We start from the raw sequence: 27859 nt of genomic DNA, 5'->3' as shown, positions 1-27859 counted from the left end.
CCTATGGTCTCAGCGCGTGAGATCATGGAGTCCCTGCAGGGATGTTTGGACAACCGTCTAAACAGCTTATGCATAAGGCTCTTAAATATATATGCAACTCCAAAATGGAAGAAGGCACATCTGTTCGTAAACATGTGCTTAACATGATGGTCCACTTTAATGTCGTGGATTTGAATGGGTCTACCATCGATGAGTACAGCCAGTTTAACATAATCCTGCATTCATTACCAGAGAGCTTTCTGCACTTTGTTAGCAATGTAATTCTTAACAAAGTGAAATATAACCTTACAACTCTCCTCAACGAGTTACAGACCTACCAATCTTTACTGAAAAGTAAGGAGAGGAAGAAGAGTGAAGAAAATGTTGCTTCATCCTCCAGGACGTTCTATAGAGGTTCGACCTTAGGAACGAAGTCTGCACCTTCTACTTCTAACTCTACAAAGGGGAAGAAGAAGATGGGTGGTAAGGGAAAAGGGAAGGCGCCTGCTAACTTGCCGCTTGTCGCCCTAAGGAGGCGTCCACAGGTTGAAAAGGGAAAGTGTTTCCACTGCAACTAAGATGGACACTAGAAGAGGAACTGTCCTCGCTATTTGAAAGAGAAGAAAGCAGCCAAGGCTAAGGCCAAGGCCGATAAAGGTAAATATGATTTACTTGTACTTGAAACTTGTTTAGTGGAGAATGATGATTCAGCCTAGATAATTGATTCGGGCGCCACTAATCACGTTTGTTCTTCTTTTTAGAGGATTAGATCTTGGCGAAAGCTGAAGGCTGGTAAGATGACGATGCGAGTAGGCACCGGGCACGTCATCTTAGCTATGGCAATGGGAAGTCTCCAGTTAGCTTTACAAAATAGGTTTCTTGTTTTGAATGGGTATATATTGTTACCGAACTAAAGAGGAACCTCATTTCTGTAAAGTATTTATAGCAATGTAAATATACTATCTCTTTTAATATGAATAAAGTGTTTATTCATAAAGATGGTGTTTTTATTTGTACTGCAAATTTGGAATCTAATTTATATATGCTAAGGCCGTTAGCCATTAATTACCTTCATAATACTGAATTGTTTAGAATTGTCGTAACTCAAACAAAACATTGACGTATTTCTCCAAAAGATAATGCCCATCTTTGGCATCTATGTTTAGGGCACATCAATCTCAATAGGATTGAGAGATTGGTGAAAAATGAACTTGTAAGTGAGTTAGAAGAAAATTCTTTACCAGTGTGCGAGTCTTGCCTTGAGGGTAAGATCACTAAACGACCTCTTACTGGAAAAGGTTATAGAGCCAAGAAGCCTCTTGAGTTAGTACATTCTGACCTTTGTGGTCCTATGAATGAGCGAGCCCGAGGTAACTATGAGTATTTTATCAGTTTTACTGGTGATTACTCCAGGTACGGGTATATTTATCTTATGCAACGGAAGTCTGAATCTTTTGAAAAGTTCAAAGAGTTCAAGGCTGAAGTTGGAAATGCATCGGATAGACGGATTAAAACATTTCGATCGGATTGAGGTGGAGAGTTTTCGGACTCGGCATTCCAGGACTATTTGATAGAACATGGAATCGTTTTCTAACTTTTAGCACCTTGTACACCTTAGCAGAATGGTGTAGCCAAAAGGAGAAATAGGACCTTGTTGGACATGGTTCGCTTGATGATGGGTTACGCATCCTCACTAGACTTGTTTTAGGGTTTTGTAGTGAGACTGTGGTATACATACTCAACTATGTTCCCTTCAAGAGTGTTGTGAGAACACCTCTGGAGTTGTGGAACGGGCGTAAAGCTAGTTTACGTCACTTCCGCATTTGGAGTTGCCTTGCACATGTGCTTGAGGCTAATCCCAAAAAGCTAGAACCACGGTTGAGGTTATGCCTCTTTGTACGCTATCCCAAAGGTACACGAAGGGGTTGTTTTTATGTTCCGACGGAAAATAGTGTATTTGATTCAACGAATGCTACTTTCCTGGAAGAGGATCATATAAGGGAGCACAGTCCACGAAGTAAAGTCGTGTTGCGTGACCTTTTCAATGAAACTGCTGAAACTTCAACAAGAGTTGTTGAAGAGCCTGCTACATCAGCAAGATTTGTTGATAGAAGTTCATCTAGTAGGTCGGTTCCACCTCAAGAGTTGAGGGATCGACATAGTAGAAAGGTTGCGAACCCACCCGTTCGCTATATGGGTTTCACGAAAATCCTTGCTACGGTAGCAGATGGTGACGTTGACGATCCGTTGTCTTATCAGAAGGTAATGGAGGATGTTGACCGAGATGAATGGGTCAAGGTCAGGGATCTGGAGATGGAGTTGATGTAGTTCAACTTAGTATGTGATCTTGTAGATCAGCCTGATGGGGTAAGACCTATAGGTTGTAAAGGGATCTACAAGCACAAACAGGGTTCTAATGTGCTGATGACACCACACCTCTTGCCAATTCTCAACTCCTAAGGAGAATACAGAAGGTTCACTGGTGGTGGTGTCCATATTTGGTTGCAGATTTTGTTCAAGTTTCTTTAGAGAGTTCGTGACCAGATCGAGGAGGGAATTCGTGAAGGAGTTGTTCTTCAAGGGTAAACATTTTTCTAACCCTGCCTCTTCTATGATTAATTTTTAAAGCATTTTGTAATTTATTGTTTGAATGCATGATTTAGGGTTATGTAATTTTAATTTTCTGTGAAAATTGAGAATTGAGACCGATCCCGCTTTCGCAGTGGACCTCACGGTTCCTTCAAGATCTAGACGATGTAGGGCGGTCCACAACGAAGAATGAGCAAATGTGGACTTGGGCTGGGGCGATGCGACACAAATCTGGGCAGGTAGGAAATTCATAATGGTTGATCTGAGGCAAAGGTTGAGCGACGATAAGGTGAGATGTGACTGAGACCCACTAGCTTGGAATGGTACCCACGACGTGGATGTGGACTGGGGGCGAGATGACACAGATGGTTGGATCTAGGAGTAGGGCAATGGAAGGATCTGAGCAAGGTTGAATCCATAACGTGAGGTCTGAATGGAGAAAAAAAGCGCAAAGTCTGAGCGGATTTGAGAAACCCACATGGAATCTAAAGCGTGGTGGTACGAGGTGAACAAGGGTGGCAGATCTTAGCATAAATTGGAGTGGATTGCTTCTAATCTGAGTAGCAGACGCGGGCTTGGCTGGGAGTGGTTGGGAGGAGCAAATTTGAGAGTTTCTATGCAAATTTATAGCAGAATCTTCGGGTTGTGCTTGGAGGTTGTTGACGAATTTGAGCAGAAGTGGACGAACTGATCTGATCAACGTGGCAATGCGGGTTGAAGAGGGTGAAGTAAGGCGGTGCAATTTGGGCAGAAAAGAAATAGATATGAACCGAATCGGAGATAAATCAATGCATGGATTTGCCTCCGCCAATGACCGATCAACGAAGGCAGAAATCGGACAAATGTGATAGCAGTTGCAAAGGAGATGACTAAATGGTATAAACTCTAGGATGGATCTGATATCATGTGGAAAAAAATTTGAATAAATATATATGTTCATTGACTTGAGATTTACATAGTATACAAAAGGATGATAACCAGATTTCCTAATCTATAGCCTAAATATATGCAGAATACATAAAATAAGGCATAAATATCACAACAGCTACTCTAATTACTTTTTTTTCTCCTTTTTCTTTTCCTCTCTGCTCTTTTCCCCTTCTTCCAAGCATTTTTCACTTTTCCAAAAATCTTTCCAAATTTACTTTGATATACACTAACTTAGGGCTCGATACCAAAAATCTTCCCAAATTTCCTCTCCGCTCTTCTCCTCTTCTTCCCAACCTGGCTCTGATACCAATTGAAGGAACAGCGGAAGAGGATCGTTCCAATTTTACAATTTTACATAGAATCGAAATTTAGAGAACAAAAGAACATTTATGCATTATACAGTTTTACAACATGCTGAAAAGGAAGGAATTAGGGAAAAGAAAATATCACATACACTTGAAGCCAATAATCTTCATGTAATTCCCCTTTGGTCATAAACACTCCATCTGGAAAGACGATCTCCAAAATTGAAATCCCAAAATGGCTACCACCACAAATGAAACTCCTGTATTCTCCTTAAAGATTGAGAATTAGCAGGAGGTGTGAGCTCTACTAAGATCTCTAGGAAGAGGGAGAGAAATTTGAGAGGAAGAAAAAAAACAAATTTTTCTGTGTTCTTGGGAATTACCAGGAGAAACCCTCTGCCCTTTGTGAAGAAGATGAAGAAGGCATAAAAAAGTGAACCCCCACTCCATGTTTTTCTGAGAGTAAATTAAGGGAAAGGAAGTTGTAACTTCCTCCTTTTAATTGTTAATAAATTAAAATAAATTTAATCTTATATATATATATATATATATATATATATATATATATAACTATATGTTATATGAAATATAACACATAACCTAAAGTTATTATATTGTATCAAATAGAATATAACCTATAGTTTTATTACTCTCAATAATGCATGGTATTTAGTATAATTCACATTTATACTAAATTTAATTATATGAATCTCATCCATATAATTAGTATTTGAATCATGTTCAAATATTTAATTCCTCCCAAAATAAACTTTATGTTATAATGTATAGAATACATTATATTAATTATCACATATAATTATTTTAATTAATTATATCACATATAATTAATTTAATTAATTATATCATATATATAATTAATTCCCTCAATTAATTTGAATAACTCAAATTAGTCCAAAATTAATTCTCAATAATCCTTGTTGAGCTATAGAGGGGACCTTATGAACCTATAGATTGAAGATTCAATGGTATTTGGATAATTAATTAAACTCTTTAATTAAATTACCCAACATCCATCAATTGTCGATCACTCCCCTAAAGACCGATAACTACACTCTTCGCATCACAAATATATTTCTATGTCCATTAAATATAACCAGTCAACAACGCGATGACCCTTCACAAATTGCTCGTAAATACAGTCGGGCAAAAATTATCGTTTTGTCCCTTCTAACTCCTTAAGTATCACTGGTACTTCTAATGATCATTTATCATAGATCTAATGAACACTTGTGATATCTACAAAGAAGGTTGTATCCGTAGTGTCACCAGGATAAGGTATCCAACCTTATCCATCAACTACACATTATTTAGATTATCATTTAATTTAAACATGATCCACCCGTATATCTCTACATACATGTTTAAATTACATAAAATAACCTATGATCTTTATTTATTGGATTGAGTGTATGCTCATAAAATAATAATTATTTTCTTAATAACAATTTTTTTTTTATACAAAGTTTAAAAACTACGAGAATACAAGAAAGATTTAGGACACTAATCCCAACACCATACTTGTTGAAAATTCTAGAATTACTCTCCTTATTAGGCCTTTAGTGAGAGAATCTGCTAAATTCCTCTAAGATCTCATATACTCCAAGGAGATAATCCTCCTTTCAGCAATTGATTCATAGCTCTATGTTTGAGGTGTATATGCCTCCCCTTGCCATCGTACACACTATTTTTGGCAATTCTTATGACAACTTGTGAATCATAGTACAAAGAGACCAATATTAATGTCCTACCCCCCACAATGGTACATCCCTCATTAAGAATACATATCCACGATTAAAGATTATTTCGTCATTCTATGTTACCCAATTTACATACAGTACTCTTCTAATATGGAAAAAAATTATTAAAATGCAAATAATAATCTATTGTACACTTAAGATATCTTAATGAACGACGAAGAACGATCAAATAATCTTTATCAAGATTGTGTGTATATCTATTCAATCTTCTCACAACATATGCATCTAGTATAGTTCATGAAAAATATAATACTTTCTATAATCTTTGCATATTCATATTGAGAAGCACTTTTCCTTGTTTTTCTTGACCCATACTAGCATCTAAGGTGTTCTTATAGGAGTGTCATCAAAACAGTCAAATCTGATTGTCATAAAGAAAATTGAAAAATCATTTTCAATTTTTCTCATCTTAATACCAAATATCATATCAGCTTGCCCTAAATCTTTCATTTCAAAATGTGATGACTATAACAACTTGGTATTATTAATTACATTTATGTTTGTACTAATGATAAGCATACAAATAGATAATCATACAATCAGCTCAAATAAATTTTGAGTAAACATATGTATCAAAGGATATTTACTAATGTACTATTAGAGTTATCACACCATTATTTGGGAGTTTGCTTAATAAAATTGTTTAGTTGTGTCATACATATATTTTTCTTCAGGTCATCATTGAGAAATGACTTCTTTATGTCAATTTGATATATTATACAAATGTTGTTAAGGCTTTATAGTAGCTATATCAAATATTTTAGTCATATGAGAATGTGTATCAAAATCCATGAAGATCAATTTTCAATTTCTTTTTTCAAGATCCTAGGTAAGCTCAATAAAATAAAGACTTTCAATCAATTGAAATATGTATGTACACCTATATATCTATGATTATCTCATATCTAACCAATGTGATGAATATTTTGTAATCTAACCAATGTGGAACTTTGGTCGCATTCCCAACAATCCTTCCCTTAAGCAAAGGACCATAATCCTCCCCTTAAGTAGCTATCCATCCATCTAACTCTTATCTAGGCTAACTCCGTTGACCTAAAAAGTAGCATACCAACGAAGATAGTTGTTCTTACTTATATACCCATGAAAAGTCATTATAAAAATAAACATATTTTATAGTTTAGATAATATCTCAAATTAACATCAAATTCTACAAGCTTCCTAGCTAGATAATGAATTTTACATATTTTCATACTACTAACAAAAAATGTATATGGCCAAACCAAATTAAAAGTAATTATAATACTTTTCAACTTTAAGAAAATTATGGGCAAACATAATATTCTGTTTAACATGAATTACGCATAAGGAAGATTTCCAAAAAATAGAAAAATAAGGGAAAATATTTACACGAAATAGCAAAATTTAATCGTCTTCCCTTTCTTCCTCTTCCCCTTATTCTTCTTCTTCTTCTTCTTCTTCTTCTTCTTCTTCTTCTTCGGTTCGATCTTGGCCTCTCTCTCTCTAACCCATGCATTTTCTTCTTATTCTTCAGTCCAATTTCAATCTTTCTTTCTAACTGATAACTGGCAGAAATGTCAGTTATTATAAACATTTTATTTAGAATTATGAGAGTTAACAAGTAGAAAATGTGGTGATAATACTTGGAATTTACGAAAAATTGAGTTTTACGTCGATTAGCACCTAAATCCTCATTGATCCCAATATTATGCGTTACTCCAAGCCAAAGTGAATGTTTTTGTAGCTATCGCAGGAATCAAACGCATGCGTTTGAAATAAGCAATCGCAAAGACAAACGCATGCACTGAAGCCAGGCGATCGCAAAACAAACGCATGCGCTGAAAGTTGGATCGTATACGTCCATCGCATGGAAGTTGCGGTGATCGAATGTGCCCATCGCATGGAAGTTGCGGTGATCAAGCAAATGTAGTGATCATTTGGGAATTGCGGCCACGGAGTGAAATCCATAATAGAAGGATGATCGCAAGATGGGTAGGACGCGTTGATGCTTCAGCTGAATCAAGCTTGAACGCATACCTTGGGAGTATCAACGAGATAAGACGATGTGACTTTGCCCATACCGTGACAAAAGCATCAGTGAGCCATAACGCAATCATGATAGTTGTCGACGTTTAAACTCTATAAATAGCCTTTGGACCTTCATTGTATTTAAATAACCTTTGGACCTTTGGACCTTAAGGCAGAGGTTTACGATCACAGATGAGAGCTTGAGCAAGATTTTCAGTGAGAATTTTTCACCTCCACAAACCAAACCGAGTGACGACCGGAGCTTTCGTCAGAGATAGAACTCGAGAGAGACATCTCCACCATTCATCCATGGCACCACCGGCAACCTTGACGTAGAGTCCTTCATTTCTCTTCTAACCTCTGTATTGTATTATATTTTAGCTTAAGATATTAAGACATTTTGAAATCAATGTATCTCTTGATTCCTTCAATGCCATCTTCTCATCATCTTTATCTTTATCATCATTTACATTCATCGTTTTTATCAAAGGCAATCACATACTTAATCGTGTAACCTAGAGATAGGACGCATGTAGCAACCCACCGAGAGGTTGTGCGAGTATAGTGAGTTAATCCTCTTTGCTTGGTGAAAGGCTGTAGCAACGCTTGTCTATGGGTTGTTGCATTGCTTGTCTATAAGTTAAATAGTCGTGTCTAATTGCCTGAGAAGGTAAGAGATGGAATGCACTAAAGCAAAGTATGCATTGTTCCTAGAGATGGGCACAATCTTATGCTCAATGCAACCATGCACTATAGAGATATAGTCATGCGGCTGACCACCAAGAGGTGTGCGATGCGTTAGTGCAGTGAGTTGGGATTACTCGGGCGATTTAAGAAAATAAACATCACTATGCGTTAATGGTTGTTGTGTATCTATCTATTCTCATCGCAAGTCTTTTATTTCTCAATTTGTTTAGATAGGAGTAGGAGTAGTGTATAAATCCATTAAACCTCTTTTTTTATTTTTCTTTTCATCGCCTTAAATGCATTACTTCACAAGCATTATTGAGTGACAAGTCCCTGTGTTTGACCTCAAATTATCCGAGAAACTTGTGTTCGCATTATACTTGGCGCGAGCGTAAGAAAACTTGTAATAAGAACGTGTGGTCATTGCATACCAGATTAACGTATTATCATTCCGACGTATGACCTCAGACGCATGGGCGTAAATGCATAGCTTAGGCCATGTGTAACGCATGATTACGTGCACAACCCCATCCGTCCCTAATAATAAAATTTTTCCTGCCAATAAGTTTTTGGCGCCGTTGTCGGGGACTTGGCAGCTAATGTTTTGTGAAGTTTTTTGTTTTTGCAGGCACCCTTTCAATCTTAGGCGTATTGTAGATTGTGCGACCAAGCTGCAAACAATATTTGAAGTATAGGCGATGCGTCGAAAGTCAAATATTGACCCCGAGATAGAAAGGCTATCTATCGCATGAACTGGAAGCAGTTTTAGGCGTATGTCAACCATCATGCGTCCAATAATTGCTGGAAGCTCCAATGGTCAGGGCGACTCCTTGACTCGAGCAGTTGAGAACCATCTGCTGCATGGGAGACTCCTTGTGGTGATATCACTCCAATTTATCCAGGGACGTCTTCTACTCTATCTTTATGTTGCTTCCTTAGTTTAATTTATTATTTTTATTTATTGTTATTTTGGATATGTGGTTGCTTCCTTGGTTGTGGTGCATTTGCTCTTTATAGGTGCGATAATAACTCTCCTTAGTGCACAATTATAACAGAAGAATCCTCCACATCCTTCAACACATGGCTTCAATCGCATGAACTCCAACACATTGTCGCATGCGTTCTTCTACTTAAGGTTCTTTTCTTGTTATCTTTTATGCATTATCCTTTTGGAATTCTCTCTGTCTGATTGCGGTCTTTTGCGATGCATCTATGATGGTACAAATAATTCACCGCATCTGCTTACTAGGCATCGCAAGGCGCCCCTTACTTTTAATAGCTTTTTCAAATTGTGAAAGTCTATAGTTTTATTGTGTGCAAACCATTGCTCAAATATTTATTATTACATTCCTGTTAATGTCAGTTTTAAACCGACATTAAAGATCTGCTTAATTTTGCCTTACACTTTCTATTCCCCTCTTTTTCACTTTCCTCTTCACTCTCCCCCTATTTTCTTTTTCCTTTCATTCTCACACTTTCACTCACCAACAACCCACGCGAAACCCACGAACGTCCTCTCGTCCTCTCTATCTCCGTCGTCGACACCTTCCCTGGCCACCACCGATTTGTTTAGTTTGACAACTTCCAAACCAGCGACGCTTCCATTTTCATCCATTCCCTCATCTTCTTTGCCCTAATTTCCCTCTTCACCTTCGTCATTCAACTTCACATCTACATCTAATGCAATCGGACTCAATCCGTCCACCTCCAGCATTGCTAACATCGTAAGGTAGGTTTTTTTTTTTTTTTTGTCTTTCTTGTTGAGGCAGTGTATTCATTTCAATCGTGCAGATCATGAGATTTTTCGTAAAATTGCAGAAGAACGAGTAAGGTAAAAGAGAGTGTTGCTGAATCGCACGGGAAGTTAAAATTTTTGATCAATTTCATACGTTAGCTCGAAATTCTATAAAAACGGAGGTTCTTGAGTTGTTGAAGCTGATTTGGAGCTCTTGAGTGGTTTTTTAATGCTTCAAAACTTGAGGTTAATTAGTTTAGAGGTTAATTTGAAGTAATATATGTGAAAACTGAAAACTGAAATGAAATTGCTAAAATTTGAAGAAATTAAAGCTAGAATTATTGTTGGACAACAATTGGAAATTAAGGGGAAACATGGGTTGCAGCCGACTGGAGGTTGAAGAAGACCTCGCGCAAGTGGCCTGCTCTTGTGCCCACCATATGAATAACTGGATTACCAGAGATAAAGATAAGTTTAGGTTTTCTGGAGGTGGTACACAATTTTCTTGAAATTCATGTTTTTTATGTGCCAGACTTTGTTTAGTTAAAGTATTTTTCTGGTGAAGCTTTGTTTTTAAGCATATTTACTTTAGGTTCATCGTATGACTGTTGTGTTGAATTTTAATCTTCAACTTCGTCATTTTTAGATAGCATCTTGCTGCTTGAGGTTAACCGAATGCTCAAGGTTGATGGATACTTTACATGGGCAGCACAACCAGTTTATAAGCATAAAGAAGTTCTAGAGGAACAATGGGAAGGTAACTATTAATTTTCTTAAGATCACATGTTGATGATGTGTTTTAGCCTATGAAGTTTGGTATGGATTAGCAATTCTTAGTTAGCGGTTTTAAATTTTGCACTCTACACTCATCTCTATTTGTGCTCTTAGTAATATAAAACCATGCTCTTACAAGCTCTTTTTGTCCTCTTCAAACTTAGTTGTTTATGACTTCCATTGATTAGTTTATGGTAGTAGAACTTCTTAGGCATCTTTTGGTAGTTTATATTTATGCATTATTTCTTGAACTGTTGTAGCTTTGAGCATTAGTCTGAGATCTGTTCAATATTTTTTTAAAATGATCTTTGAATATCATCTTTATCGGAATCAAATGATGGATGATTTGTGATATATTTCCATCTATTAAGTATTTTGATCATTGTTAGCTTTTCTTGAAGTATTTATAGAAAAAGTTTAACTCTAAGGACACGAGTCTCGAAATATATCTCAAAATTAATCTTTTGAGTTCTCATTTCTTATTTGATAGATGGTTGTTAAGAGTTCTCCTTTCTTGCTTACTACTTGTGTTTGTTGGCTTTTGAAATCACTTCTTTCTGTAGATTTTGTGGTTTATTGTGATATTTGTTTGGATTGATGGAATTTTGAACTTTGCTGAGTTTTTATTTTTTGGCTTTTCTTTTCATTGATAGGAACTGAGTCCATGAATCTGGAGGTATAAGATCAAATCCCATGTGACAACTTTTGAGATTTGAAGTCAAGTGAGTAATCAGATCTGAGTTTTTATAAATCATTGTTGTTTATATTGTTTATTCTGTTGAGAGAAGATTATTATTGGAAGTTCATTTCTTTGAACAAGTGTTAAAGTAAAAAAATTTTTGTATTGTTGTGGTAGTGCTATCATATTGCCGAAATTTTTCTAGAACATAAGAATTATAAAGTTAGTTGTATGTTAAAATATGGTAATGTTCCTTAGTTTAGCATTGAAATTTGGGATCATTACAATGACTATTGTGCAGCTATGGTAGTTGTTTATGAGTTGAGTTCATTTCTTTCGTTATTTATAAATTGCTTATATTAACGCAACTTATATTTGTTTGTTTATATACTCTCATATGTCATCGCTCACACGAGTATAGGGAGGTTCTGGATAGAGGGCATAACAAACTCATCCATAGAATAGAGAAAAGAATAGCAAGTTTTACATTCATTCCTTTTGGTAAGTTTGTATAAATATAGTTTCCATACTTCATGTAATTTCTTTTAGTATGATTCATTTATTTTAAAATTATTCTTGATTTTATATACTAGCAAGCATGTCTTCTTTGCAAATATTTTGGGATAGTAATGACACTCCAAAGTAGACAACCAGCCCTCTCAATCTTTAGTTAATTTTTTGTATTGGTTGAAAGTTAAGTTGTATATACAAAGCAATTAAGATTTTTTTGGGATTTTTTTGATACGCAAGTAGCCAACTACTGCTTTGTAAGTATAAATTTTGTTATTCTCTTTAGGAGTTAACTACTATTCGTACTTTGTGAGCAAGACTTAGATTTAAATTTTTTGTGTTTGTTAAGATCTTAATATATAAAAACATTTCTTGTTTGTAGATAAATTATTATAATGTTGTTTTTTAACTTTTTGACCGACATTAAAAATGGATTGGACAATGACATTTAAAAAACGGACAATAATGGAAAAAAATGGACAATAATTATGGGCTTTAATATTGATTTAAAACTGATATTAAAAGATTTTAATGTCGGTTGACAACCGACATTGAAGCTCGTGTTATAAAAAGTCTTTAATGTCAGTTTTAAATCGACCTTGAAGATGATATACGATGTCGGTTTAAAACTGACATTAAAGACAACTGACATTAAAGACCTTTTATAATACATTCTTCAATGTCGGTTGTCAACCGACATTAAAGCCTTTTAATGTCAGTTTTAAACCGACATTAAAGTCCAGAATTCTTGTAGTGAATGTTGAAGATTTTAGTTTATTTGACTACATTTATAAGATTTAAATAGGTTTGATATTTTTTATATTTACTAAATTATAAAAATTTAATTTGAAAAAAATACCTCTTTTGACGACAAATTTAAAGACGTCCAGAGAAACAACATTATCATAAAATATTTTTTAGACTTTTCCCGACGCTACGCTCACATTTCGTCACAAAAAATAACCTCTCCCAATGATGAAACCCATTTTTTTGCGTTGAGAAAAATGACTTCTCCTAACACCCCCTTATGGATGTTAGGCGAAATGTCTTCTCCTAATGCAAGAAAATGGGTTTAGGTGTCAGAGGAAGATATTTTTACTGATGCCAACATACTGAAGTGTTGGGAGAAGTCATTTTTCTCGACGACGAAAATCAGGCTTTCTTGACAACACCAGATGGGCGTCAGGAGAAACCTCTCCACTTTTTTCTTTTTTTGTTGGGAAATCTTTTATTCCCGACGGAGTGACTTTTTTGGGTCGGAAAAAGGCTTTCCCGATGAGACTATTCCGACGACCCTGCCAATAGTAAAAAAGCGTAGGGAAAACCTTTTTCAACACTTTTCTGACTTTTTCTGACGATTTTGGCCGTCGAAAAGGTAAATTTCTTGTAGTCGGGTTAAATGAATACAAATTTCAAGGTAGGAAATAGATTAAACAAAAAAAATTATTAAGTTAAATTATAAGTCTCTATTTGGTTTTAGAATACTGCAAAATGTTTAATATGTCTATAAACTTTCGATTTTTTATTTACTAAACCTTTGAAATATTTAAGTTTCTTTTAAAAAAATTGATTTTATTATAAATGAATTCAAGTTTTATGTATCAGATGATACATTAAATTTTAAATTATTTTTTATCTATTATTAACGATATATTAAAATGTTTTTAAAATTAAGAATCTATTAAAAAAAAAAAAAAAAGAAAAAAAAGAGAAAATTTAACGACCTCTTTAAGGTTCAAGATCAAATAGGCACAACCTTACCATTTCAAAAACTAAATGTATATTATTATTAATTTGAATTCGCAAGCCAACATTAAGATTTTCGATTTATTGGGTATATTTTAAATAAATAAAAAAATCAAGATTTTTTTTAATTATTATTATTATAAAAAAAAAGTTAGCTTTTTTTTTTTTGGATGAAAAAATATTTCTTTTATAAAAGAAAAATCAAGATTGGGTTGAATTATTCTTGCAAAGGACAAAAACTTAATTATCATTGTGTTTATCATACCGCCCTTTTTCTCCTCCTTCGTCGTCTCTCTCTCCCAAGTTGATAAGGGGAATCAAATTTACCCTAATTTTTTAATTTAATTAAATTTAAAGATCTTTCAACACTCACTATTTTGAAAGCAAGCTTTCTCAAACCAATGTCATATTTTACACCTTCAATTTTTAATTGATAAGTTCAAAATTTTGCAGTATTTCATCTAAAAAAAAGTTATTACAAAATAAAAATGAAAATGACAATAAAATAATAAAAGTTATATATATTTATATATAGAGAGAGGTAAAAAGGTAAAAAGTAACAATAATATTTGAAACGTGAAGGGCCATGATGAGGGAGTTCGATTAGGGGCTCTACGTACGGGGACGAAATGAATCCCTTTTGACATTAAAGAGGATTCGAACTCCAGATTTCGTGGTCGCTAATACAACAGATGCTAGTTGTAACCTACCTTAAGTGTACTATAAGTTGCATGTACATTTGTACATATCTCATCTAACTCTTTTATCATAATTTACATCATACTATTAAATTTTTTACCAATATCTCGATATTTTCATATTTTCTTGAGTTCGATATCAACATGATGAGTGAATCGATATTTTCATTTTATCGTAGAAAAATTCACAAAACATAACAAATAGGGTAATTATAATAGGTAGCACTTTTAGGGTTAATAATTAAGTGTATAATAACATTTTAAAAAAATTGCAAATATAGTAAAATCTATCAGTGATAGATTCATATGAGTGATGTAGTATAGACTCCAAGAATTTGATCTAAATTTTGCTATATCTGTAAATTCTTTTGCATTGTGCTAAATCTGCTAATAGTTCTGTGTGCTTGATTGTTATATTTATTACTGCTATTAAAAATTATAAAATGTCACTAATTTAAATTTAATAATAAATAATAAACTTGTTAACTTGTTAAAAAACTATAAAAGTTTTATTTATTAATTTAAATATATTTATATTTTCTTATTTTTATAAATTTTTTTTGAAATATCCGTATGACATTTCCATAAAATTAAGACCTTAATATTTCTATCTACATTGTCATTTTCAATTTTGTTTTTTTGGTACATGATTAGTAGGGTTGGTAACGAGGTCGGGCAGGATGGGAGTGGGGAAGGAATTCCCCATCCCCGCCAGGGGAAACGAGTCCCCACGAGGACCTATTTTCCAAAATTTTTAATATATATAATTATATAAATATTTGTAAAATTAATATATATTTATACGGTGTATATATAATTATATATTATATATTTATTTGTAAAATTTATATATATATATATATATATTAAAAAAATAAAAAAAACTAATCGGGGTCGGGATTAGAGACGGGGCAGGGATACCTTTTCCGTCCCCGATCGAGGACCTGGTCAGATTTGATTCCATCCCTGATCAAATCAGGGATTTCTGCCCCGATGAAGGCGGGGACCTAACTTCTAGTGATTCTTACCAACCATAATGATTAGTGTAAGATACATGAAGATTAATACATCCAAAAAAATATATCAAAATATTATTATTTTATTTAGTGTTAAAATTTACATATGCTTTCCAAAAAGAAATCGCCAAACAAAATGGCAAAACATCTCTTCTTCCTCCCATTCCTCATTCCCCTTCTCTTCTCCGTCACCGTCGCCAATCACCGCCACCCTCTCGACCCACTCTCCCCTGCGGAATTCGATCTCATTCGATCACTCATAACCAATTCCAATCCCTCTACCAACATCACCTTCCAATACGTCGCCCTCGCCGACCCTACCAAACAATCCGTCCTCTCATGGCTCTCAAATCCCAAAACCCCGCCGCCGCCCCGCCGCGCCATTGCCACCATCCGTTTCAACAGAGCCACACACGAGATCCTCATAGACCTACACAAAAAAACCATAATCTCAAACCGGGTCTACTCCGGTCCAGGGTACGCGCCGTTTACATTCGAGGAGCAGTTCGCGGCCGCCGCTCTGCCGCCGTCGCACCCACCGTTCGCGGCGGCGATGAAAAAAAGAGGGCTGAAAATGGAAGAGGTAGTTTGCGCATGTTTTAGCGTTGGATGGTTTGGGGAAAAGAGGAAAGTGGATCAGAGAATTGTGAAAGTTCAGTGCTATTATTTGGATGGGAGTGTGAATTTGTATATGAGGCCCGTGGAAGGAGTGACGGTGACCGTTGATCTTGATGAGATGAAGATTATTGGGTTTCGTGATAGATATGTGGTTCCGATTCCAAAGGCTGGTGGCACTGAGTACAGAGAATCAATGCTCAAACCTCCGTTTTTGCCGCCCTTGAACGGAATTAAGATGCTGCAGCCGGACGGTCCTAGCTTTGAAGTCAATGGCCATTCAATTAGGTAAGCATTTTAATTTATTCATTTGAAATTATTAAGCTATAAATCTTAATATATTATAAACAAACACAAAAAGTTTATTGTTTAAAATGTACAATTTGATTAGATAATAATAAGGGTAGTACGAAAAGAGTTCACTTACCATTGATTGGTCAACAAAATATATTTTTAACAAGTAAGAGAGAGAAATGTAGTGAATAGGAAAAAAATATATTTTTGTTATGAATTGTGGAGTTAATATATTAGAGTTAAGAAATTTGTGTTTGGCGTGTGGAGTTGTTTTTTACTAAAGTTAGAAACATTAGAAGAGAGAGAAAAAAGGGAATATTGAGTTCTTTGATAGATTTGCAGACACTTCAAAAGTGAACACGATTGAAATTGAGTTATTTAACCTCGATTTATAAAATTAGTGAACCAAACGTCCCTTAAATTTTGGTGGTTGTAGGTTTGTATCTTCTATATCTTTTCTACCTACTAATAGTCCATATATATCTTCTTGGACCATAATTTAAAATAAAAAAATACACTGTTGATTTTGAGTTACATTGATCTTTGTGTATTCGATTCAGTTGTCTGATATCATGAAAAATTCTTCTTACTTTTTTTTTAAAAAATATTATTATTAGTATTATTATATGCGATTAAGAGCTGAGATGCACATAGTATTATTATACAACTACCCGTCTAATAATGTGCTAAAAAATTACCCAAAATGGTAAGTCTCATCAAATAATTTAGGTAAATGGCACACGTGGAACAAATCAATACTTTGATTTTATAAAAAGGAGAAAGACTAAGGAAAGGAAGCGAAATTATTGAGTTAAGAAGTTTAAACATGTTAAACTGAAAATGAAGCAGTTGGGCGAATTGGAATTTACACGTAAGCTTGGATGAGAGAGCAGGGCCAATCATATCATTAGCATCAATCTACGACATGGAAAAGCAAAAATACCGACAAGTAATGTACAGAGGATTCATATCGGAGCTGTTCGTGCCGTACATGGATTTAAACGAAGAATGGTACTACCGGACGTTTTTCGACGCCGGTGAGTATGGCTTCGGCCAGTGCGCAGTGCCGTTACAGCCGGTTCGGGACTGCCCGGAAAATGCGGTGTTTATGGACACGTACATGGCTGCCGGAGATGGCAGGCCAGTGAAGATGCCCAACACTTTTTGTATATTTGAACGTCATGCCGGTGATATCATGTGGCGCCACACGGAGGGTACCATTCCGAATACACTTGTAAGATACACTTTCTTTTTAACTTTTTTTTTTTTAATTGTATTATTATAAAAAGAAAAAAAAAAAGAAAAATACTTGTATGCAATTAACAGAATTGTTTATTTTTAAAAATGATATTTTTAATATACTTTTTTATAATTTATAATTGGAACAGATACATAAAGATAGATGCAGGTGTATTTCGACCTATATCTATTTTTATTCAACTTTTCAATCACAAGTTACCATATAACAAATTTTTTTAATAATTCTTTTCTAAAAATTAGTTTTTATTATAGTATTTTTTAAAAAATACTTTAAGCGCTAATCTCTTTTTTAAATATTAGTCTTATTATAGTATTTTTATTTTAATTTTTGGTAATTTTTTTAAAAAAACCATTTTACCATGGAATAAACGAGGAAGGTAATGAAAATTGGTGCAATTACCATTAATTATTTATTTTTTGAAAATGCTAACATTGCTCTTATTGTTTTAGTTTAACCATTGAAATTAAAACATCTAACTAGGAAAAAGTTCTCGTCTTCCATAGTATTTACTGTCTATTTCAACATTCATAAATGATGCTGATATTTATTAATAGATGAGAATATAGAATTTTTTTTCCAACTTAGCCACTAGATAAGTTAAAGTATTCTTATATCTAATAGTTTTTTAAACTTTTCAATTTAATGTCTTCTCTAAATATTATTGGAGTGCATGAAGTGAGATGGAGTATTGACGTTTAAGATGTCAACTCTCCGTCAAGTCTAGGGTTCATGGACTAAATCACGAGTTCCTATATTAGTCCAAATCTATGACTACATTGGTTCCTTATTTTTTTTTTTTTAAAAAAATAAATTTGTTGAAGATGAAGAGATTAAATGATTCAAGATATTGTGGGTGACATTTTTGTAGATTAGAGAGACAAGAGCAGAAGTGAGCTTGGTGGTGAGGATGGTGGCAGCTGTTGGCAACTATGACTACATTGTAGATTGGGAATTTAAGCAGAGTGGCTCCATTATTGCCAATGTACGTCATTTTACATTATTCTCAATTCTTTTTAATATAAGGTACTCTACTCTCAATATTCAATAATTAGTTGAAAATAATATATTATATAGATGGTAAATAAAAATAAGACACTGAAGAAAAATTATAAAACAAACAAAAAAAGAGATTCATTCCGAAATGGCCTAAACTTTGCTGGGTAACTATTTGGTTTTTGGTTGTTAGTTTTAAAAATTAAATTTATAGACATTACTTCCATCTCCAAATCTATTTATTTGTTATCTACTTTTTACTAATGATTTATAAAACCAAGTCAAATTATGAAAACTAAAAAAGTTAACTTTTAAAAATTTGTTTTTGTTTTTGAAATGTGACTAAGAATTCATTCATTGTATTAAAGATGCAAATCATTGTAAGAATGAGGTGAACATATACTTAATTTTTAAAAATAAAAAAATGAAATGATAACCAAATGAAATATGAAATATATTTCACATCTTATCATTTCAAACATTTCATTTCAATTGATTAATGAAAATAAATAATATTGTGTAGATAGAAAATGAAAATAGAAATAAAGATATCTAAATTTAAAAACAAAATTAATATTGTAAAGACTAAAGAGATGGTAAAAAAGGGAAAACAAAATACCATCAGTTAAATGAAAATGGAAAAAGAAAAAAGAAAAAGAAAAAAGAAAAAAACCAAGAAAAAAAAAATTAGAAACGGTAAAAAATAGCAAAAAAGTTGGTTTGACAAGTGACACCACTAGAATGGGGTACGTATCTACTATATAGTCTTAGGTAAGTTTTACTCTTTTTTATATAAGGAGGCTATTCAAAACTTTCAATTGATATATAAGGGATAAAGAGTCGGTATAATAATTTGTATTTGAGATATAGATTATTTTCGTTTAGTTATAATAACATGTATATGAAATTTAAACTATTTTAATTTAAGAAACGAATAGTAAACACTATCGAAAAAAAATAAAAAAAATATGAAAGGTAAAATAATAAAAACGATAACAAATAATAAATACGTAATAACCGAAAGTAAAAAGTGATTACTACACTTTTAAAATGGTTCTCGCCCCAAAACTTCTTAAGGTTTGTGATGAAGCTGTAGACTTAAAATTGAAAATAATTATAAAAAAAAAAAATTTAGTGGACCTATGGTCCGTAAATTTTGTACAATATTAAGTGAATTTCCTATTTTGGCCTTCGTTGCAGGTTGGGTTAACTGGTTTGCTAGAAGTTAGGGCATCAAAGTACACTCACAATGACCAAATAAAGGAGGAAGTCTACGGCCCGTTGTTAGCCGAGAATACGATCGGCGTCCGCCATGATCACTTCCTCATCTACCACCTCGATCTCGACATCGACGGCGGCCCCAACTCCTTCGTCAAATCCAACCTCCGGACAGTCAGATCGCCGAACCCCGATTCCCCTAGGCGAAGTTACTGGACGGTCGTCACCGAGACGGCCAAAACAGAGGCCGATGCGAGGATCAAATTCGGCCTCCAAGAGGCCGAGTTGGCCATCGTTAATCCCAATAGGAGGACCAGAATGGGGAATCCCGTCGGCTACCGTCTGATTCCGAAGTCGGTGGCGGGTCCCCTTTTGAGTGCTGATGATTACCCCCAAATTAGGGGAGCTTTCTCCAATTACAATGTGTGGGTTACACCGTATAATAGCTCCGAGAAATGGGCTTCTGGACTATTCACTGATCAGAGCCGTGGAGATGATACCTTGGCTACTTGGAGTCTCAGGTAAACCGTCTGATTAACTGAATCTAAATTAATTATGTATTGTAATTAGCTTAAGAAAAGGATTTATGCACGTGATTAGGTAAAGTGAATCATCTTCTAGCATGTGTTTGGATGGTAGATTTATGATTTGTTTAATATACAAGTAAAAAAAGTAGGTTTGGTACTTTGATTTAACATGTGATACGTAGCTAGTGGGATACACAGGTTTCTAGGTATAATAAACAAAAGTTTCTATTAAATAATAGACTCAACCCTTAATTTGATTACATAACTCAATTGGCAAAAGATATATTTTTTTTCTCTACAAAGAAGTTGGAGGTTCGAATTCCCATTACTCCTTACAATTAAAAATTAAAATAATATTGATTATACAAATCTAATTCAATGCTAAGCATCCTTAAATTTTGTGTTTCTAGAATGTATGTGGATTATATTTCTTCGTAAAAATACACGTTCAATTTCCAAATTTGATTTATATAGTTTGATATGGTTTTAATTTTGGGAAAAATATCTTTTTAGTTCCTAAGTTTTCTGGAATAAGTACTAGGGTTGGCAACGGGGCCGGGGCGGGGTGGGGGGTCGTCCCTCGTCCCCGGCCCTGTAGGGAAAATTGTCCCCCATCCCCGCCATTTGAAGGTGGGGACGAGGGCGGGGATTCTCCTTCGGGGAAACGGGGTCCCCGCGGGACCCCATTCGTGGCAGACTTCAACAAAGGGGAGGGATGAGTGAGAGGGGAGGATGAGTGAGAGCGAGAGGGGAGGGATGTTTTGTTGCAGATTGCAGAGAGCGAGAGGGGACTGGGGAGGGGATAAAAATATATATATAAATTTGGGGTCGGGGTCGAGGTCGGGGCGGGGATACTGTCCCCATCCCCACCCCATCCCCGGATGGGGCCCCGAATAAATTCCCTGGTTTGACCCCATCCTCGGTCAAACCGGGGAATCCCCGCCCTGTCAGGTTTTTTTGCCAACCCTAATAAATATGTCTGATCCTTGAAGTTTTAAATTAACCATTTTAGTCCCTAAGTTTTCGATAATAAGTTTAAAAGGTCATCTCCATTAATAGAACGGTTTAAATTAACAGATCTGTCTAAGTAGATTATTTAAATGCTGATGTGACTTACTGACTAAGTTGATGATTTGGATTTAAATATGTCTCGTGAAGTTCGTCTTTTGAAATAACTTCACAAGACGAACTTCACGAAAAATGAACTCAACTACACATTATTTTTGTCTTTTGTCTCGTGAAGTTCATCTCAAGAAGTTACTTCACGAGACGAACTTCAAGAGACAAACTTTACGAAAAATGAACTTAATGAACTCAACTTCATGTCATTTCTGTTTTTTGTCTCGTGAAGTTCATCTCGTGAAGTTACTTCACGAGAAATGAAATCAACGAACTCAACTTTATATCATTTTTGTCTTTTGTTTCGTGAAGCTCGTCTCGGAGTTTAAATCCAAATCATCAACTTAGTCAACAAGCCACATCAACATTTAAATAACCTATTTGGACAGATCTATTAATTGAAACAGTTCTGTTAATGAAGAGGACCTTTTAAACCTATTATTGAGAACTTAAAGGACTAAAATGGCTAATTTGAAACTTCAGGAACCAAACACACCTATTCCCAAAAACTTAGGGACTAAAGAGATATTTTCCTTTTATTTTGTTTTCGATAAGATGTAGGGTGAGGTAATCAAAATTTTGACCTCAATGTTAATAGTACAAACTTTACGATAGTTGAGCTATGCTCATGTTGATCTATTGTTCTAATTTGGTCTATATAGATTGGACTTAGTTTCATTTTGATTCTTTTGATTTGGTGAGTTCCAATTTGGTTGAACTAGTTCTTTCATATTTCACCTAATTGTTCAAGGTAGTGTTTTTCTATTTGTTAAACTATGTCAGTTGATTGTATTATGGTTTAAGAGAAAATGAGTACAATTTTGGAAATGAAGAATGCGTGGGATTCAACCAAATTAAAACTCATCTTAAATTAGGGCGTCTGGTTTTACATATATAAGGATCAAACTGAAACGAATTTTAGGCTACAGGGACTAAATTTATAATTTATATTAGTTAAAGTGATAAGAAAAGTGAGATGTTCTAACCAAGAATATATGTGGATGGGGTGATGAATGCAGGAACAGGGAGATAGAGAACAAGGACATAGTCATGTGGTACACCATGGGGTTTCATCATGTGCCTTGCCAAGAAGATTTCCCATTAATGCCAACTTTGAGTAGTGGGTTTGAGCTGAGACCAACCAATTTCTTCGAGAGCAATCCTGTGCTTAAAGTCACCCCACCACAGGTAGTCAACTGGTTCAATCGCTCTGACTCGAAACTATAATTAACCTCCATGGATTGTACTTTAAGAATACACTTCATCAACAACACTCATTCTTATTCAAGGGAAAAAAACCCCCATCTTTTCCTTTCTCTTCTTTTTTTAATCCTTAAAATAACGTAGAAACATATCAGTACATTTTTTGAATAACAAGCTACATGAATTGTGTCATGATCAAATGATTTTTGCTTCACATCTCCACTAAGCTTTATCTGAATATCAAATTCACTTGCCTGTATGAAGTTTCTGAAGTGTCCAATAAAATTCTACCCTGGTCTGGCCATCCAATGTTTAGTTGACTTTGTGTGGGATTTAGTGGACATGTCAGTTGAGGATTTTTTTAAAAAGGAATTTGTGAAGATGAGATGTCTTTCTTTTCCTTTGAGGTAGTCAAGTGACACTTGCTCTGAATGCAAGAAAAGAAAAAGGAACGGTAAAACAATAAAGCCCTCTTCAAACATCATGCTTTGAGAAGAAGTTCCAACTTTTCATCATTTGAAAACAACAAAAAGCGATTGGACTTCCTCATCCAGCTTTCTGCCGTTCCAATCAAATAAACCTTTATATTAGGGGCAGCTTAATTACCATTTGACTTCCAAATGAGGACTGCTTCCTTTTGCTTTTTTAAGTAGAATTTTCATCTACATTATCTAATAAAGAAGCATGCCGGTTTCATCATAAAGCGAAAGATCAGTAAACAAACGACCAAAAGCCGTTTGAATTTTCCCTCCTCCCTCCATGACTTTTCTTCTGTTTCTTCTCGTAGTCCTTCACCTTCATTTCTGTACGGCGGCGCCACCCTTTTTCCATCCGCTTGACCCTCTAAACCCAGAGGAGCTTGACCAAATTAGGCTCGCTGTCCAGAAATCCCACCTGGGAAAGCTTCCAAATCTCACATTTCACTTCGTTGACTTGGAAGAACCAGAGAAGAGGGATGTTCTTTCCTGGCTCTCTTCCGGTGAACAAAACAGCCCCCTCCACCGCCCGCCCCGCCATGCCAAGGTTGTGGTTCGGGCGGCGGATTCCACCCACGAGCTACTTGTAGACCTTACCACGGGCTCGGTTAAGTCTGATCATGTCTATAATGGACATGGCTATCCTCCTCTCACTTTTGTGGAGCTTTTCCAAGCCAGCAAATTGCCTCTCAGTTTCCCCAAATTTAAGGCTTCCATTCAGAATAGAGGCTTGAACTTGTCTCATGTTTCTTGCATCCCGTTTACAGTAGGCTGGTACGGCGAAAAAACAACCAAAAGGCTTCTAAAAGTTGCGTGCTTTTACAGAGAAGGAACAAGCAATGTCTTCTCCAGGCCAATCGAAGGCATCATCACATTAATCGACGTTGATTCGATGAAAATCATCAACTACTCCGACAGATTCACCGCCCCTTTGCCGGAATCAGAAGGCACCGATTACCAATCAAAGAAAACAAAACCCAAATCTTCCAATTGCAAGGCGGCGAAAAGAAGATTCACCATCGAAGGCCATCAAGTGAAATGGGAAAACTGGGTCTTCCATGTGGGATTCAATGCCAGAGCCGGAGTTATTATCTCAACAGTCTCCATTTTCGATGACGAAAAGAAGAAATTCAGACGAGTGCTTTACAGAGGACACATTTCAGAGACGTTTGTGCCGTATATGGATCCGACGAATGAATGGTACTTCAGAACCTTTATGGATATCGGAGAGTTTGGATTTGGGCGGGCGGCGGACAGTCTGCAGCCGCTGGTTGACTGCCCAGAAGCCGCCGAGTATTTAGACGGTTACATGGCCGGAGCCGACGGGCGAGCGCAGAAAGTATCGAGAGTCATTTGTATCTTTGAACGCCATTCAGGAGATGTTTTATGGAGACATACCGAGATCAATATTCCTGGAAAAGTGGTAATGAAAATTCCATTTATTTATTTATGCTAAATTACAAAAAAAAAAAAAAAAAAAAACCTTGAACTTTAAGTTTTTATTTTTAAAAATACCCTATTTCTCTACAAAATTGCAATATTCTCTTGGTTAAACGTTTCAAAACTATCATTACAATTGAAATTCGTTAGTCGAAAATTGTGATATGGAACGATGTGAAAGATTTTGAAAGAAAAAAATTAGAACCTTGATGCTATCTCCAATTCTAGATACGAATTTTAGTTTTGAAATATTAATAAAAATAATGTTGCAATTTTTGAAAGAATAATTTTAGAGTTATTATTATTATTTTTTATAATAATTTTTTTTGGCAGATTAGACGTGGGGAACCCGAGAGTAGTTTGGTGGTTAGGATGGTGGCAACTGTTGGAAATTATGACTATGTTCTTGACTGGGAATTCAAAAGAAGTGGCTCTATTAAAATTGGGGTATTTCCTCTCTTCTTCCTTTCTTCTTTCTTCATCTTAATCATTGTTAATTAATAAAATAATGCATCCTATTTTACAGTCATGTCATTTTGAGAAGTTAAGCCTCTCACTTGGCTATTAATGTCTTAATTCAAGTGATCAAGTGTGTGCATGGTTTTGATAATAGTCTAAAATTATTGCAATTATCTTATTCGTAGTTAGATTATATGTGTGAGGCCAAGTTATTGGAGTGAGTTGATTTTGTCCATGTAATTCACAAGATTTTTAATAGACCATGAAATCTTATTTTATCCTTGACAAAGGATGCTTAATCGGTTTTAATTGAATATTTACTTGTGTCCAATAGTTCATTCTATTGACTTGTTTAGGTTGGAGAAAGTGAGTATATTCATTGAAGTCAGGATTCAAATCACCATACCTCCACTTATACTAAAAAGAGCTTCTTTAGTTTAATGTTCGTCTCTAAATGCCTATTATATTCACTATAATACTACCAATGGAACTAAATAATATAATCTTGAAAGTTTATTTAACCATGCTCATGTCGTTGGTGTATAGGAAAAATAATAAGGCTTAATTACAAAAGAAATTCTTAAACTTAGACCTTTGTTTGAAAATATTCATATTGCTTTAAAAGTTAAGATATTACTATTTACTTGTCATAGATATTTTAAAACTATTTTTGAAATGGAAATCGATTAGAATTTTGTAGGAAAATTCAAATTTAGAACGTGTGTGTGGTGACGACTTGGAATTGTGTCGCCCTGCTTGGGTTCCACAGTTAAATAGGCTTATGAAAGATCTGACGCAATGGTTCTACCACTATAAAATTTAGTAGTATTGTGTTTTTAATTTAGGCTAAAATTAAACGAAAAACAAGTGATTGTTTTATAATTTGAATGTGATCTGTTTTGTAGGTTGCTTTAACGGGGCTTTTGGAGGTTAAGGCCACACCCTACAGAAATAACATGGATATAACCCAACAAACATTCGGAACTTTAATCGCCGACAACACAGTCGCCGTCAACCACGACCACTACCTAACCTATTACCTCGACCTTGATGTCGATGGCGCCGCCAACTCCTTCGTCAAAGCCAAGTTGATAACCGCAAGGACGGCGGACGTCAATACCACGTCACCCAGGAAAAGTTACTGGAAAATTATCCGACAAACCATCGAAACCGAAACTGAAGCTAAGCTTCAGCTCGGCTCCGACCCAGCTGAGCTCTTGTTCATCAACCCCAATAAGAAGACAAAGATTGGGAATCCGGTTGGTTATCGGCTCATCACCGGTCAACCAGTTAATTCTCTACTGGCTGACGATGATTACCCTCAGATCAGAGCGGCTTACACCAAGTACCCATTGTGGGTCACTCCTTATAATAAGTCGGAGAGATGGCCGGCCGGATTTTATGCCGATCGGAGCCATGGTGATGATGGCTTAGCCGTCTGGGCCAAAAGGTAAATAGCTTTTAAATTAAATTAGAATATATAAAATGTCACATATACTCTTCAAAATTGAGTCCAAATTTCACTTTTGTATTTATTAATTTTAAATTTAAGATTTATTGAAATTATGCTAACTATGTTAAAATTGAATACGTGTAGAGACCCAAATACTAATTTAACCTATTTTTTTATACTTTATCATATTATAAAATATTATTACTATTTTCGTATTATATTTTAACTTTATAAAAATGGTTTACTAATGTGTGATTTTGCAATCAAGAAAATTGAGATTATTTAAATTTTGGAGACAACCGTGTTTAATTTTGAAATTGAGATTAAATTGAGACAAACTCTCAACTAAATAATTAAAAGGTAACTTACTGATTTTCATAATATGGTTTTTCCCATTCATGCAAAGATATATGAACTTTTAACCCTTTGTTCCTTTTTTTTTTTTTTTTATAAATCAAAACAAGTTCTTAAAAATTATTTTTTTTCTTGAATTTTGATATTTTTTTTTTACATAAAGTGGTTAGGGTTGCAAAGAAGAAACAAGTAAATAGATCATTTATATGCTAAAATTTCAAGAATAGAAAAAAAGAAAATCATTAGTCTCAAGTATTTATTAGATTTTTAAAAGATAGAGGTTAAAAAAAAAACTGATTTTTATTTTGATGTGATTTTGACTCGATTTTTTTGGGTGTTTTTGCAGAAACAGGAGAATTGATAATAGAGATATTGTTTTATGGTACACCGTAGGTTTCCATCATAGCCCTTGCCAGGAAGAATTTCCGGCGATGGCCGCCCTCCACGGTGGCTTCGAACTCCGGCCAGCTAATTATTTTGATAGAAACCCTTTACTTAAATGATCAATTCAAATTGCATTGTTCTGATGGAAGATCCAATTAACTTACAAAACTCTATTTAAAAGAAATTTACGGTTCTTTTGGAGCCTTGTAAAGAATAATAAGTGAAACCATTGATTGAATAAAACCATGTCAAGTGTTCGTATTCTCTTTTTCCTTATTCAATCACTAAAGTTTTCGTACTGAAGTTTCTACTTCAAATATTTCAAATTATGGAGTTAAGGATCATTTAAAATAAGTTTTAATGGACCTGTCAATAGGATTTGAACTTGTATGTAGTCAATTGGATGTTCAACTAACATTAAGAACTTTTCATACGAGTGGTGGTAAAATATTCACAAAGATAACTATTAAAAAAATTGAATAGGAATGACTCATTAAACTTTAGAACTTTGAATCACTACGGTTAATTCTTTTTGCAACAAAATATAAGGTAGAGGAATTGAACCTCTAGTTTTAATGTCAAAATTTTAAGTACTATGTCAATTGAGTCATCTTCATTTACGTCATTAAT

At 34.7% G+C, this 27859-nt stretch overlaps 2 protein-coding genes across 3 annotated transcripts; both read left to right on the top strand.

The window, feature by feature from the left end:
- Positions 1-15485: 15485 nt before the first annotated feature.
- Positions 15486-22777, top strand: LOC120067072 (homospermidine oxidase-like). 2 transcript variants are annotated; one of them, XM_039018455.2, is made up of 5 exons: positions 15486-16336; positions 17192-17576; positions 18472-18585; positions 19797-20335; positions 22480-22777. In XM_039018455.2, the coding sequence occupies exons 1-5, from the start codon at positions 15540-15542 to the stop codon at positions 22685-22687; spliced, it is 2043 nt and encodes a 680-aa protein (XP_038874383.2). In that variant the 5' UTR covers positions 15486-15539; the 3' UTR covers positions 22688-22777. The 2 variants fall into 2 exon arrangements, with proteins under 2 accessions (XP_038874383.2, XP_038874384.2); XM_039018456.2 differs by having other exon boundaries at positions 17189-17576.
- Positions 22680-27493, top strand: LOC120067074 (primary amine oxidase 1-like). Its single transcript, XM_090308678.1, has 4 exons — positions 22680-24562; positions 24913-25026; positions 25944-26488; positions 27192-27493. The coding sequence occupies exons 1-4, from the start codon at positions 23423-23425 to the stop codon at positions 27346-27348; spliced, it is 1956 nt and encodes a 651-aa protein (XP_090164804.1). The 5' UTR covers positions 22680-23422; the 3' UTR covers positions 27349-27493.
- Positions 27494-27859: the final 366 nt, after the last annotated feature.

Source organism: Benincasa hispida, chromosome 12 (assembly GCF_027475165.1).
Source record: "Benincasa hispida cultivar pf3 chromosome 12, pf3_genome.v1.1, whole genome shotgun sequence".
Lineage (NCBI taxonomy): Eukaryota > Viridiplantae > Streptophyta > Magnoliopsida > Cucurbitales > Cucurbitaceae > Benincasa > Benincasa hispida.
The sequence above is the reverse complement of the archived record's forward strand: the minus strand, read 5'-3'. Positions and strand labels throughout refer to the sequence as shown.